At 35.4% G+C, this 15,860-nt stretch overlaps 2 protein-coding genes across 4 annotated transcripts; one reads left to right on the top strand and one right to left on the bottom strand.

The window, feature by feature from the left end:
- Positions 1 to 172: 172 nt before the first annotated feature.
- LOC146528178 (NADH dehydrogenase [ubiquinone] 1 alpha subcomplex assembly factor 3) lies at positions 173 to 8,028 on the top strand. Of its 2 annotated transcripts, none has more exons than XM_085203982.1 (6): positions 173 to 358; positions 634 to 760; positions 5,815 to 5,873; positions 6,227 to 6,320; positions 7,038 to 7,174; positions 7,593 to 8,028. In XM_085203982.1, the coding sequence occupies exons 1-6, from the start codon at positions 297 to 299 to the stop codon at positions 7,699 to 7,701; spliced, it is 588 nt and encodes a 195-aa protein (XP_085060108.1). In that variant the 5' UTR covers positions 173 to 296; the 3' UTR covers positions 7,702 to 8,028. The 2 variants fall into 2 exon arrangements, with proteins under 2 accessions (XP_085060108.1, XP_085060109.1); XM_085203983.1 differs by having other exon boundaries at positions 174 to 358; positions 634 to 733.
- Positions 8,029 to 8,385: 357 nt separating this feature from the next.
- Positions 8,386 to 15,724, bottom strand: LOC146528177 (sorting and assembly machinery component 50 homolog A). Of its 2 annotated transcripts, none has more exons than XM_085203976.1 (13): positions 15,567 to 15,724; positions 15,103 to 15,207; positions 14,821 to 14,943; positions 14,461 to 14,556; positions 14,008 to 14,092; positions 13,577 to 13,706; positions 13,066 to 13,171; positions 12,689 to 12,776; positions 11,446 to 11,627; positions 10,519 to 10,671; positions 10,124 to 10,244; positions 9,509 to 9,696; positions 8,386 to 8,680 (listed from the first exon to the last, which is right to left on the bottom strand). In XM_085203976.1, exons 1-12 carry the CDS (start codon positions 15,585 to 15,587, stop codon positions 9,512 to 9,514), a joined length of 1,395 nt encoding a protein of 464 aa, XP_085060102.1. In that variant the 5' UTR covers positions 15,588 to 15,724; the 3' UTR covers positions 8,386 to 8,680; positions 9,509 to 9,511. The 2 variants fall into 2 exon arrangements, with proteins under 2 accessions (XP_085060102.1, XP_085060103.1); XM_085203977.1 differs by lacking the exon at positions 8,386 to 8,680 and adding an exon at positions 8,687 to 9,021.
- Positions 15,725 to 15,860: the final 136 nt, after the last annotated feature.

Raw genomic sequence — 15,860 nt, 5'->3', positions numbered from 1 at the left:
CAATGTAATTTGTTTTTATGTTTAAAGTCGAAAACATTATAAGAATTTAATCAAAATTGAAAAATATTCTTACTAGATTTATTATATTTAACTTTTATATTATTAAGTATTGAATAATATTAATAGAATAAAATATTTAATTTTTAGTTATTAGGTGAAAGAAACGTGTCACATATGTCAATGTGACATTTAAATATAATGATTAGTATTCCAGTTGTGAAGTGAAACTTAAATTCCGTATTATATAAACGGAAAAATAATAACCTCAAGCTATATATTAGTATATTATAACAAAAATGTTATCTAATAGACTAAGACAAGTGACGTCAAGGATAAAAACAAACCCACTGTTTTTAAGGTTAAGTTTACAATATCATTTTCTCTTAATGTTTCCTTAATTATTTCATAAATAATTAATAAATTTATTGAAATTATGTTAAAACATACTTATGTACGGCTCTTGCTACACGAAATCTAGATATTTAACATCAAACAAAGTAATAGATAAATTTATATTTACATGACATTTAAAAAAAACCTTTGGGTTCAAATTACTTATAGTGCTTATACCATCCATATATTAGATAGGCTTGAATTCATATGTTTATCTAAAAATCACTGTTTTATTAACAGTTCCAGAACAAAAGCAGCTTATGAGGGTGAAGGGAAAACCACAGTGAGAATTCTCAACCAAGAACAAGATTTAGGACTTATGATAGATTCTTATGCGACAGTAATATATAGTATTAATAAAAGTATTGTAATTAGATACATATACATGCAATAATATGTTAATTTTTAAACTTGAAAATATAAACAATATTCTATTATCAACAAAAGAATTAAGAAATAAGTGGAATATTCCAAACTCCTATTTAACAAAAATGAGGTTAATGTAAAGTTTTACACTGTAACCTGCATATAGCAGGGTATGCAGAGTGAGCCTCTGACCTGCTGAGTATGGACAACACAGGACAGTAACAAGACACTTCCTCCCCCATACCTCCCATATTTACTTAATTTTGGAGCTATTACATGTTAAGTATTGAAATTCCTTACCATGTTTTTCTTGCAAAAGTAGAAAAAAATTGTCATTCACCCACAATACCACGGGGGGTAGAGCTACTCGCGTCCGTAGGATTTACCACCTATTCCTAGGCCCACCCTACACGTGCCCCCCGGGTGGTGCAAAATGAGTAGCGACGCCGAGCAACGGGCGGCGGTCAACTAACCTGTCTTTGGTTCATCACAAACCTTGGGAGATTAAATCCTCTCAAAAAGAGTGACTGCGGTACCTTGGGAAAGTGCCGATAGTATCTCCCACCTCTTTTCTATGAATTATGAACGAAAAAGATGTTGTTTTGTCATGCGATCCGGCTAGCCCCCGGCGCTTGCAGGTATCCGGGCCTGCAAGTGTGAAATTGGTTACCGAAGACTGCACAGGAGCGAGCGACCAGGCCTCTGCGTCAGTATATGCTACTGGAAGCAATACTAAAAAATATGTACAACAGGCATTCCATCCAAGCCTATTTACTCAAAGACCTAGATCTTCTTCACTAGGAAGCCCAGTATGTCACAAAGGAAATCCTCTAACAGAGGCAATTGCTACTGACAATAACGCTAAACCTTGCCATCCTGTATGGCAAAGGTCACCAACTCAGCGAAATTCTAAAAGAAAAAGACAAACTAACAGCCCATCAAACACAAAAAGACACATTACCAGCACTTCAAACAGATTTAGTGGACTCCCGATAGATCTAACTGATGAAGACTCTAGAGAACAAAATCAAATAGCTCCTTCTAAAAGGGTTCATAAACCACCACCAATCATCCTCTATGGTGTAGAAGATCTTTCTAATCTAACTGATCTGCTAAATAAAGCTGTACCCAGTGGAACTTACTCATACAAAATTATCAATAGGGATCAACTAAGAATCGTAACACTATCAACTGAAATCTACAAGGACCTAATGGACCACATTCGAAAAAATGGCCTTATAGGCCATACATTCACACAAAAAGAAAAGAAGTGTTATAGAATCGTAGTTAAGAACTTGCACCACACTACACCTAAAACAGCCATAATCGAAGAGATAGAAAAGACTGGCAACAGAGTTAGAGGAGAAATAGTATGTGCAATATCAAAAAAGAATAAAAAACCATTGAATATGTTTTTTGTAAATATTGAACCCAGCCCTAACAACCCAGATATAAAAAATATTGAATTCATTTATCATACGAGAGTCAAGATTGAAGATCCGAGGAAATCTAACGACATCCCTCAGTGCACCAGATGCCAACAATATGGACATACGAAAAACAATTGTATGCGTCCCTATCGGTGTGTCAAATGTGCAGAAGGACATAAAACTACGGATTGTCCTAAAAAAGATAGAAATACACCTGCTACTTGCACACTTTGCTTTGGCGATCATCCAGCCAATTATAAGGGCTGCCAAGTCTACAAAGAAATCAGAGCAAGAAAAAATTACCGCCCTTTAAATAAAAAACAGTTAGCTACACAAAGAACTAATAAGTCATCCATTCCACCAGATGTCAAAGAGTTCCCTCCGCTCCATACTCGGATGCAAAACTATAGCGAAGTTCAAGATGATAACAGCATATCTAGCTTTAAAAAGAAAATGACATATTCTTCAGCTACCCGACACCATTTAAAGAAAACAGAGGATGTACAACCTCAGTCAACAAGTTCACTAGAACAAATTATTATGAAACAATCTGAAAAGATAGACATATTAATACAACAAATGGGCACTTTATTAGGATTGCTCACTACACTAATAGCCCGCCAGCAAAAATGAAAACTCTGAGGATCGCTACATGGAACATCAATGGCCTTGCTCCTAATAGGCTAGAAGTAGAGTTGTTCCTAATTCATAATAAAATTGACATCTTACTAATCTCCGAGACACATCTGACAGAGGAAAGAGTGGTTAAGATTAATGGATTTACAGTATATTATTCTAATCATCCCGATGGAACGTCGCACGGTGGTGCTGCAATAATTATCAGAGAATGTATTAAACAACATGCATTGCTCAACCTCCAACACCCGCATATCCAAGCCATAGCAGTAGCAATAGATGACTGGCAGGGAGCGCTTACTGTTGCTGCTATATATTGTCCACCTCGACATAGGATTGATGAACAAATGTATACAGACTTTTTCTGTAAACTTGGAAAAAGATTCATCACTGGAGGTGACTGGAACGCAAAGAACATCTATTGGGGCTCCAGACTTACTACAACACGAGGCCGAGAGTTGAAAAAAGCTATAGATAAACTTTCCCTCGTTGTCCTCTCTACTGGAGAGCCAACCTACTGGCCGACTGATCCCAATAAAACTCCTGATCTTATTGACTTCTTTATCTGTAAGGGAATGTCAGAGCTCTACACTAGGATGGAATCTTGTCTGGACGGAACTTCTGACCATACACCGATGATCTGTAGTCTGAGTACTACCATTATCTGGAAGGAGGCGCCAGATACTTTGTACAACAATAAGACTGATTGGGACGCCTTCCGAGAATATATTGATGTAAATATCAATTTATCCATTCGGCTTAAAACAGAGGAAGATATCGAAAGCGTGTCGCTGTATGCCACGAACTTAATACAGAAGGCGGCATGGCTATCCACTCCATCACTTAGTCGCAAACAAAAATCGCAAGACATTTCTGTAAAGATCAAAGAAAAGATAGCCAAAAAAAGGAGACTTAGACGGAAATGGCAAACAAGCAGAAATCATAGGTATAAAAGGGAACTAAACAAAGAGCAAAAAGAATTAAAACAGATGCTGGTAGAAAACGAAAATCAAACTCTCCAGGATAAACTACAGACTTTATCTCCACACCAAGCGGATGATTACTCTCTCTGGAAGATGACGAAATCACTGAAAAGACCTAAAGATCACATTCCTCCACTAAGAAAACCAAATGGTGATTGGTCGAGACAGCCTTTCGAAAAGGCAGAGTTATTTGCAAATTTTTTAAAAAGGACTTTTACACCTCATGAACCTGATCTCATGGACACAGAAAGAGAAATTGATGACATCCTGACGACTGATAAACAACAAGTATCGCCACCTGTAAAGCGAATAACAGCTGTGGAAGTGAAAAGAGCTATACTAGGATTAAAAACTAAGAAGGCGCCAGGATTTGACCTGATTACAGCAGAAGTTTTGAAACAACTCCCCAAAAAAGGCATAGTCCTCCTTACAATTATATTCAATTCTGTGCTAAGGTTACAATATTTTCCATTATTGTGGAAAATATCAACTATAAACATGGTTGCAAAACCAGGAAAGCCTACGACAGAAGTCACTTCATACAGACCTATAAGTCTCCTTCCTGTTATATCAAAATTATTGGAAAAACTTCTACTGCAACGAATAAATCCGATACTGGAAGAGCATAAAATAATACCAAATCACCAGTTTGGATTCCGAGCGTGCCATGGTACGGTAGAGCAGATTCATCGAATTGCTCACACTATCCGCCAAACCTTGGAGAAAAAGGAATACTGCTCTGCCGCATTCATCGACGTACAACAGGCTTTCGATCGTGTGTGGCATAAGGGATTATTATGCAAACTAAAAATATGCCTGCCCAACAATATGTATATGATCCTAAAATCCTACCTTCAGGGCCGTATGTTCCAAGTCAGGGTCGAGGAAAGCTTATCATCTATCTGCCGCATAGAAGCTGGAGTCCCGCAGGGATCGGTGCTGGGTCCGGTATTATATACAGTCTACACTGCTGACCTCCCTTATTCCGATGATACTTTAACTGCTACTTACGCTGATGATACGGCACTACTCTCAAGTCACAAAGATCCAAACATAGCGTCTGCAAAACTACAAGAACACCTAGACAAAGTCGAAACTTGGTTCAAAAAGTGGAGAATAAAAGCAAGTGCTGCTAAGTCTTTACATGTGACATTCACACTTAAAAGAGGAGACTGCCCACCAGTGAAACTAAATGACATGATTTTACCTCAACAAAAAACAGTCAAGTACCTGGGAATGCATCTGGACAGGAGGCTCACATGGAAAGACCATATCAAGACAAAAAGAGAACAGGCAAATCGGAAACTTGGGGATATGTACTGGCTAATAGGGAGACAGTCTTCACTCAAATTAGAAAATAAGATCTTGATTTATAAAACTATTATAAAACCTATTTGGACTTACGGCATTGAACTCTGGGGATCAGCAAGCCACTCCAATATAGAAATACTTCAACGCTTCCAAAATAAAGCCTTAAAAATAATTGCTAGTGCTCCATGGTTCATAAGAAATACAGAAGTCCACGAATATCTTGAAATGCCTACTGTGAAGGAACAGATAAATATATCGTGTATCACATATAAAATGAAATTGGAACATCATAGAAATGAACTTGCAAGGTCACTGATCGACATAGAAAACATACACCGACTAAGGCGATCCAGACTTGCTTCAATTTAAAGAAGCATAACTGTGGAATGAGATGACGCATCACAGGATGGGTTCATCTCCAAAAGTCAATCTAGATATATATAAAAATTTAATTATAGCTTATTGGCTGATCGTAAATGGATAGAAATTGAAGAAAAAAAAAAAAAAAAAAAAAAAAAAAAATTCACCCACAATCACATAGATTGAACCCACAGCATACAGCCACACATCTCATATGCCATCAAAGACCTTATTTTTATTAATAATATTGCTAAATTATAATGTAAAAACTTTACAATTTTAACTTATTTTTTTATGTATAAAAATATAATAATTGATAAATTTTATTTTTTCAGTTTGGCTTTAGATTAAACAATGGTATCACAGTATTGGGCCCTATAGCTATATTTCCCAGGTATGTTGTTTTATCTGTATATTTAATAATTTTTCTAGTTACATTTCTTTTTCAGAATTTATATAATTTGAGATCATTAGTCACACACTGTATTCCTCACATACTAGAGAGCAGGCAAAAGGAACCTAGTGCTAACACACTCTGTTGCCCATTCCAACGCTTCACTTAGTCACTTTCCTCCGAACTCTTGAAGCAACTCATCTTGAGTGAAGGAAATCAATGCTAGGTTGTGCCTCTAAACCAGAATGACAACTCAAGTTACAATAGCATACCCTGTATGGGATACAGTGTGAGTGTGGAACTGGAAATATAAAAATAACTAAAAATACATTAATTATATATTTAATTTTTAGGACAATCCTGTCATGGCAAGTGCCGAGTTCAGATCTAATTACGGAAGAGTCATTGAGATTTTTTAAGTTATTGCAACCTAAGATTGATTTATTGGTAAGTAATTCACAGGGTTCTGGGTTCGATTTTCACTATAAGAAATTAAAAACTTTATTTTTCATTGCTTGCACTGGCGTAAAGGCAAAGCGCGGCGTTAGTTTCATCACTCAACATACAATGAACTCCAGAATTCGGCGGAAAGTGAGGAAGTGTCTTAACAGGAAAGGAGTGTCTTAAATCTATGGTTCTAGCTTCCATCTGCCTACTCTGCTAAGTGCGGAATACAACATGAAGATAAAACACAATTTTAATACTAAAATAATTTATTTATATGATTGAAATTTCTTATTGGAAAGTTGAAAAATGCCTGAAATTCTTTTGTCTGCCTAGTGCCTACCCTGCTATATGCGGGTATTAAGGTCTCGGCACTCCATCCCCAAAAAACTATCCAATTTTCAAGACATTGAGTGTCGAGTTGTAAAAGTTTATGTGGCGGTTTCTTCATACAAAGATTGCTAAAAATATACTATCATTCCTGCGAATGAAAATTGAACACAGAACCGTCGCGTTTACAATCAGACAGCCTAATTAACAGTGACAGTCGAATTCTGTAGGCATTGCGTGGTGAGTGGTGGAACTCAACGCCGCGCATTGCCTCGTTACCAGAGCGTGGAAATGAAAATTTAAATATATTTTCACGAGTGCATGCTTGTGCCCCTTACAAATTATTTTTACGTATAATACGTGATTTTTGTATTTTTCTTTTAATTTTAGATTATAGGTACAGAATCAAATGAAAGGCAAGTAATGAATACAGTGTTTAAATCTGCGAGACAGGCTAAAGTGAACGTGGAAATATTGCCTACAGAACACGCCTGTACTACATTCAATTTTCTTAATGCTGAAGGAAGGTGAGTAGTTTTTTTATCTTTCACGCTGTATCCCGCATATAGCAGGGTGGGCAAAGGAGAGCTAATAGTAGATGCGTAGGCATCCGAGGTCTAAAGGCCCCTGGAACACAAAAATATAAAATTTCTTAATAGACAGAATTAAAAGACATGACCGTTTATGCTCTCTTTTTTGCCTACAGATTACTCCCGTTTATGTAGAGTTATGAAATGTGGCAAAAAGATAAATATGAAAGTTGAAAGAAAAAAAACATTATAAATCTTTATTTGTATTTTATTTGAAAAAAAATGTAAATTAAATGAAATCTAAGATCATGAAATCGGTTATTCATAAAACATAGGTTATGAGAGAGTCCAACTCCGATTTACCGACTTGACCGATTTTTGTAATAATTAATGTAAATGTTTCATTTACTTCCAGATCGGTAGCCGGAGCGATGATACCGCCTCTACATATCTCTATGAACGAAGACGACATGCTTAAATCTCGTTTACACTACAATAACATATATGTCAAAGACGAAGTTTAATTATATTTGACATTATTTAATTATTAGGTGTCTTTGGTGTTAAAGTATTAAATATTTCATTCTCCCAAGTAGGAATCGATCCTACAACCACACAAGTGTACTTTAGTCATACGACACTAAGGTCTCTTTTTATTCAAAGATGCTACATATTGTATGAATCGTTTTAATTTCTTTTCTCTGACAGGTCTATTTGCGGGGTTAAGTTACGTCACAACTAAAATACACAAAATATTATTTAAAAAATGAAATAAAATTTTTGTCTAAGTCTATCAAGCATTGAAAGAATAAATTGTAAATATTAGTTCTAAATAAAAAATTATTAATGTTTTTAGTTATGTTATTTCTAGCAGGGTAGACAGAGAGTTGGTGACCTGGTTATACGACGGTCGAATTAAACCCACAACAGGACGAAAAAAATATCGCCGTTCTGGTGACAAGACAAACCGGGGCGTTGAGTTCCGCCACTCAACACACAATGTCTCAAAAGTTGGGCTGAAAAAGTGACGCTGATTTTTTAATGTTTTATGTAACTGACTTTTGAATGACTCCAATTTGAATGTGCTTGTAACGGACCAATGGCATAAAGAATATTTTGAATTAGATTTTATGAATAAGGAAAAAAATTTTTTTTTCGCTACTAATAAATTTACAAACTGCAAAAAATATAAAAGAAAACAACATGTTAATAATAACGTTTTTATTTCAACAACTCTAACACTATTTTTACAAACAATTTGTATCCGTTTAAACATTAAAGTAATATTTAATTTAAATACAGATTTCAAAATTAAATTTAGGAAAGAAATATCCAAAAACATGTGAAACTAGGCACTATGGCTTATATCATTTACCTTAAATGAAATTAAATATTTAGTAAAATAAAATACAACATATTATTATGTCAAATGATATAAATAAAAAAAAAATAATAATTGTTAAAAATTATTAATTTAAAAATTCGTGTTTCTTATTTTTTTACCTGGCAAGGAAAAAAATATATAAATTATATATGTATATATGAACAGACAATTAGCAGTATATATTTTTAATATAGAGATATTAAAAGAATCTACGTCTTAACGTCGTTTTCTACCCCGTACAAAACGACCGGTGGGACAACCCCCTGCCAGATGGGCCGACTACATAAAGAGGTTGGCGGGAAGCGGGTGGGTCCGAAGAGCTGAGGATCGAGTGTGGTGGCGAGAATTGGGGAAGGCTTATGTCCAGCAGTGGACAAAAGATGATGATGATGACGTGACGTCTTAATGCGGCCAAGGTGCGATATTGTGTTTGCCTCTGACTATTCTGGTCAGCGTGGAGCTAAATAAATAGTAATAATTATTTGCATCTATATTGTGTATTCAACTTACCATTTCTTTGGGCTATGTCGGTAACCCTGGTTCTCCTCCGGATTATTAATTTAATTTTTTTTGTAAATTCTCTATAAATTACAACTCTGTATTTCATTATAGTGATCCTTGACAATATCAAAAAAGGGTGATAGAGGGGCTTTCTAATTATTCTTAATCTAAAATCTTTTATCACCACCCCCACTTTCTTCGTTACCTCATCACCTCTACTTACCCATTAGAAACTGACGTAATCCTTTTTCATCTAAATGGTCCATGTTTAATCTTCAAAATTCTATTTTTTATTTTTGCTAAAGCAATTCTTACCTTTGACTTTCTCCTATTTTATTTCATCACTTACTCGGTACTTACGTATTGATGGGCGCAGGGATATTAAGGCACGGAACGGAGCAAGGCATGGAGTTGGACGCAGTTGATTTCCCTTTACCGTTACTCACCCTCTACAAGAAATGCGCCGCGACCCCCAGCTGCAGGCCGGGTGCGGGCGCGTCCCCGGGCAGCGCGCGGAGAGGCACGCAGTAGTTGAGCTCGACGCGTGCGGCGCCCCCCAGCCGCAGCGCCACTCCGGCGCCGCACGCCACGCGCACCGCGGACAGAGACTCTAACATTGCTAGACCCGTCTCTTCTGTTAAAAAATAATAATGGATGGGTGTCTTTGAAGTAGTAAAAAAGATGTAGCAACCTACGACATACGTATGAAAATAGATACTAGTGTTAAGACACTACAGTGAATCTAAATATATATTTTTTTACTTAACATAGCTTCAAGCTTTATCCCTAGCGGGATAGTTAGAGGGATCGGTGCGTTAAACGCTACGGTCTCTACATACCTCTTTCGCCTCGTCGACTGTCTTCAACCTCCTCATACATTCCCTCCGAAGAGTCCTCATGCCTTTTTCTTTGACCTTCCTTCAATATCTTTGATATTGTGTTTCCCAAGGTCAACCAGGGTCTCCCCCTACCCTACTCTCTTACCGCTCACTTTTCCGTAATAGATCTTTTTTGCCACATTAAAAAAATAACTATAAAATACAATTTCAATTAATACTCACCAGGATGAGCTAAACACCCGCCATTCACGAAGAAGTGTGAACGGAAGAGCTCTCCCAATCCTCCTTTACCGGGGCGGAAGGGGAGGGGCGTGTACAGGTGGACACCAGACGCCCAATATATCTAAAAGGAATAAAACAAGCAACTAAACGAAACACGCTTTAAATAAATTTCTCGTTATCCTGGACATTTAATTGTATATTTGTTATTATTATTCATTATTATGGGGTATTTATTCATTTCATATTAATATGCACATATTTTATGTACGGTCGGCTAGTATCGATCAGGTCCAAATAGGAACAAATATACATATGTACACACATAGACTGATAAACACATGACCCTGCTTTATATCACATGACCAGGTAAAAAAACAATAAAGTCCCCCACTCACAGTACCACCCAGGCTATTATTATCGCAGTGGGGCCCTACGCCGCGCTGCCGGAACCCGCGCAGCGAGGCGGGCCCGCCCAGGTAGAAGTGCTCCGCCAGCTCAGAACCGTACACGTCGTGCAGCACGCCACCCGACACCGACACCTGCACCACCTGCAATTATTGCGAGGACGTCACGGTGAGAATGAAGGAGAACGTAATCTGATGGTTTGGGTACGTCGAACGAATGAGTGAGGAAAGAATGGCAAAAAATATCTATGATGGAAAAGTGAGCGGTAACGGAGGTAGGGGGAGACCTAGGTTGGCCTTCGAAAACGCAGTATCAAAGATACTGGAGAAAGGTCACGTAGAAAGCATGTATGAAGAGGTTGATGACAGTGGGCGAGGCGAAAGAGGTATGTAGAGACCGTAGCGTTTGGCGCTCTGTCCTCTCTGACTACCCCGCTAGGGATACAGAGAGAAGCTAGAATAGAATATAATGGAGTATTGATCGACAGGAATTTTTGATAAGGAATCTAAATTTGTTTTAACGATTATTTGTTGACTGATCAGTCATTAATTACGGATTATTGAAGATTAATCGATTATGGATTTGTTTATCGTTGATCGATTGCTACTGACTACTACTAACCTAACCTAAGGGTTGTCTGGAATCTAAAAATCTAAAATATTATTCGAGTTTAATGGTTTTAACAAAAAGGGTTGCATAAAAAGTTATAAGAGTTATTAAAATTGAAAAAAGAATCACAGCTAATTTAAAACTTGCACACAATCAATTTGATAATTGGACGGAAAACAAGGAACAGAATGTCTTAACACATTCACCTCGCGGTGGATCCACCGACCTTATAGCGGGGTAGGCGAGGGAGGCCCCCTTTGCCTACTCCGCTATATGCGGGATATAGCGTGAAGATAACTATAACTTACGTTATCCGGTCCTATTTCTTTATTAATCTGTGCTTGCAATTCATTTTTTATATTCGCAATTCCACCACCTAATCCCGCTATTTCACTACTGAATTGAACCCATGACCCTTTCGTAGGAAAGATGACGTCATCACGATGATCCACTGTCACTATGTGGCGGATGACAGATTTCATTTGGGGGCCTAAAACAATGGAGACGCGAGATTAAACTTATCGTCGGCTTAGAATGTTACCATGCTAAATCAACTTTTTGTTTCTTTTCTTTTTTTAATACATTTTTATATCAATATAAAGTGTAATAAATAGAAAATTTACCTTTATCTTACATTGTATAGTAGAGAATGCAAATAAATTTTATCTTTTGATAATATATATATTTTTTTAAAAGGTGTTCTTTGTCTCTCTTGATAATTTGCTTAAAAGACTATTAGCAGGTATACCTACACTGTAAGCCGAGGTTATTGTTTTAATTTAGCCAAGTTATACAAAATGTTTACATAAATTGTAACCTATGTGTTCTTCAGATGTATAAGTTATAATACTGTAAAGTTTCATCTAAATCCATTCATTTTTTTTTTCTTAAAAGTGTAATTTTCCCTCTTAACTTTTATATTAATCATGTTTTTATAGTAGAGTATTTAAGGGTCAGCATATAAAAATTTGTGCTTATACACTGCGTTCTCCACTTTACATTCATGTTTAGATACAATAATATTTTTAGAAGTATCCCTTGGAGAAAACCTGTCCTAAACTATTTCTATATTGGGTTGTAAAACTTAACGCCGTTCTTTATTATAGAATCGTAACATTGGATAATCCTATATTTTAGACACTTGTTGTACAGAGAGTACACTAGTTGTGAGTTCGATCAACAATCAGTGAAATGAATATTTTCTTATTCATTACCCTGGTCAGAGAACAAGGGAAGTGTATTTAATTTTTTCATCGTAAATTATTAACAAAGTGACACATTGATAGTGGAAAATGTAGATTTTTATTCAACGAAACCCCTGCTAATATTCATTGACGTATTTAATATTTTTTCCATTTTGACAATATGACGTTTCGTTGCCGCTTACACTCGCAAGGTAAGATAAAGGGACAAACATACATCCATAAACTAATAAAAGCAGAACCCTCTCATATACTCCGCAGTAGGATAAATTACTTATAAAAATATTTTCTACTTAAAATTATTATTTTCGTCATAAATTGAATGACAAAAGAAAATAGAGAAACTCACCACTACTCTCCCGCACTTTAAAACTCGTTGTTTTACTCAAAACCGAAGTGTCCCGTACTAGGCCTTCCCATTGCAAATTATGTTTAGTCTGAAAAAATATTATCTTATAAAAATATTTTTAAAAAATTTGCACTGTGAGACACCATAAAATTGTTAGTTGTAAGTGCTCTCTCTCTCTCGCGGAAATTAATTTATTTCTCTGCTCTAGTGACAAAGACAAAGAACGGAGCTGAATTACGGCACTAGGTATGATGATGCTGCTATGTGGACAAAAGACGTGAAACTGTTCAGCACTTCCGTAAGTAAACTATCACTTAGCTTAGTACGAGAAGCAGCGTTTAATTCCGATTTGTTATTATTGATAGCTTTGTACTCACCACAGAAGAAGTCCTGAACGCGATGTCCAACAAAAGTCCTCTATCCAACAGCTTGTATCCCGACCAGGGATATTCGTGATTTTGTTGATATATGGTGGCTGATAATCTAAAACAATATGTAAAAGAATGTTGAACTAAGCTAAGATAATATACTCGTATATATATACGTATTATATATATATTTGTAACTTCACGCTGTATCCCGAAGATAGGCAAAAGTTAATGTTGAGACAATTTCCTCGCATTTTCGAGACATTTCGTGTTGAGCGGCGAAACTTAACGCCGCATATTGTCTCAGTATCAAAACGTGGAAATAAAATAAACTCATTCCTCCGAGTGGTAATCGCTAGCCCAGAACCGTATCTTACAGTCAGATGCTGTACCTGCGCTAGGATGGAATCATATTTCTATTATTAGTCAGTTGTATTTTTCTTTTCCCACTCATATTAGAGACATAGTTCAGAACTAAAATACACATACAAATATGTTCATTAACACTACAAACACTTACACAGGTGTAAAGGCACTATGCGGATATGGCTTAGTAGCAGTGACACTACAGTTGGATGTGCTGCGGTGCCCAACGCTGTACTCGGCCGCCACGCGCTCGCCGCGACCCAATACGTTTGGTAGTTTAACGCCTAAGAATATTATAAAACTGGCAAGTCCGATAGAAAAAGACAAATGTTATTTCTGTAGGTGTTTTCAGGCACAAAAAATAATTAAAGAATTATGTATAATTTCGTGAAAATCTCATTAAAATCGATTTAGTCGTTCGTAGATAATAGGAAAAAAATACAGGCAAGGATAATCACAGCAAAGAATTTTTGAAAAACACATAATAGAACTATAATACTAATTGTCCGTAAAACAGTTTAATTTCTATTTTCTACATGCTATTTTATAAATAATCAAACTCGAATCGCGGTAGTGACCACTAACCTACAACAAGGTTCCCTTCATTCTCGCTGACTGTCGTATTTATACCACCGACAATTCGTGAGAGTTCTTTCACTTGAAATGTTACCTATGAAAAGGGAAAGATAGTTTCTTTAAGAATCCATGTGTTACCCCCACAAATTGAGTAAAAAAAATTTTAAACGAAAGCAGGTCGTCCGCAGCTTAGCCCGCTTGAATTAAACAATGTTTATTACTACTAATTGTGTGATCTAATATAGCCTCCTTTTAATTAATTTTAATAGGCTTTCTCCTCACATGGACTATTGAACACAAAAATATATATTTTTCAAGCAGTGAGGTATATGTATGATAAAATATGTGTAGATATAATAATAACAAAAAAGCGAATGTATATAAAATCTATTATATCATAGAACATATCAATATTTAATTTTAAATTATTTAACATATAAACTATCTTATATAGAAAATTACCTCTAACCCCTCGGGTGTCGAACCAGGACCATCCGAAACGTCGATGAAAACGCCTATATCTTTGAAGCATCCCATAGAGTCTAGTGCACGACGCACCTGCAAATATGAAAATAATCATTATTATTTTTACTAATCAGAAAATCTATAGTTATAAAATATAATTTATTAGAAAAAATTGAGGCCATCATGGCACAATTGTAGGTTCGAGTCCAACTTGGATGAATGGATTATTTTCATTTTTCAGCTTGGCAAGATGAAGGGCAACATTCAGTTCCAACACTGAACACAAATTATTATGAATTTGATTCTAGTTTACCTTTCCCTATCCTGTTATATATAAATAAAAAATAAAAAACAAACCCTATGAGCTCTCAAAATAACATCTTCAAAATCTGTGGCATGAAACAGATCGTCCACAGTACTGCGTATTATATCGTCCTTAGTTCTACTTAGGCCATCTATGTGGACACGATCAACACGTGCCTGTAAACCAATCAAAGATTTCTTACCAATGTCATGATTGTAGGTCAACAGGAAGTGCAACTTATATAAGTTGAAAGACTTAAGACTAAGAGTGCATACACATATATTTTCTATAAAAAAAACTACAGATATAAGTTTTACACAGTTTACATTACTTACTCTAACTCCATTTAGCTTTATATTTGATTTTGGTATAGGCTCTTCTATGTTAATAGACTCATCAAAATCCAATAGCCCACCCACAGGACTATTGTCATTTTCCACCTGAAAATTATATAAAAACACATTTTAAAAATACAACCAAGTTAATGTTATTTTATGTGATACATAAAATAAATTAAATAATAAACTTCTAATTTAATTTCTATCCATACTTTGAATAACTTAGTAGAAAAAAAATATTTGCATATTTTTAAAAAGTCAATAAAAAATCTTATTAAATCTTATCTAAATTATTTATGTTTATTTTGAATTCATTAGTGATATTTAAGAAGAATTACGTGTAGTAAAGAATTTTTTGAATATGTTGAAAATAAAATGTAAACAAATAAGACTTTAATTAGTAGTCTCTTAACCTATCTTTATTTACATAATAACATTTAAGCTATAATATACATACTCACCTTAGCATGAACTGTACCCATTTTGTGTATAAAGTTGTTGAAACAACAAAAATATGTTATAAAAGTGGCTTATTATTAATTTAGAATTTTTTTTATATTTAATTACATAAATACACAGATTTGACAGCGATCCCTCAATTGGATGTTGATGGCAACATATTTCACTATACGTCAAAAACGTTATACGTTATAAAATTATTTAGGTATTGCTTTATATTCAAATAAATTTAAATTTATCCGTAAAATATTTGATTTGCTTCAAAACGCTATCATTTAACTTTAAGTAAGTTAACT

This window comes from Heliconius melpomene, chromosome 20 (assembly GCF_056956725.1).
Source record: "Heliconius melpomene rosina isolate 202511_hmr_F chromosome 20, ASM5695672v1, whole genome shotgun sequence".
NCBI classification, from domain to species: Eukaryota; Metazoa; Arthropoda; class Insecta; order Lepidoptera; family Nymphalidae; genus Heliconius; species Heliconius melpomene.
The sequence above is the reverse complement of the archived record's forward strand: the minus strand, read 5'-3'. Positions and strand labels throughout refer to the sequence as shown.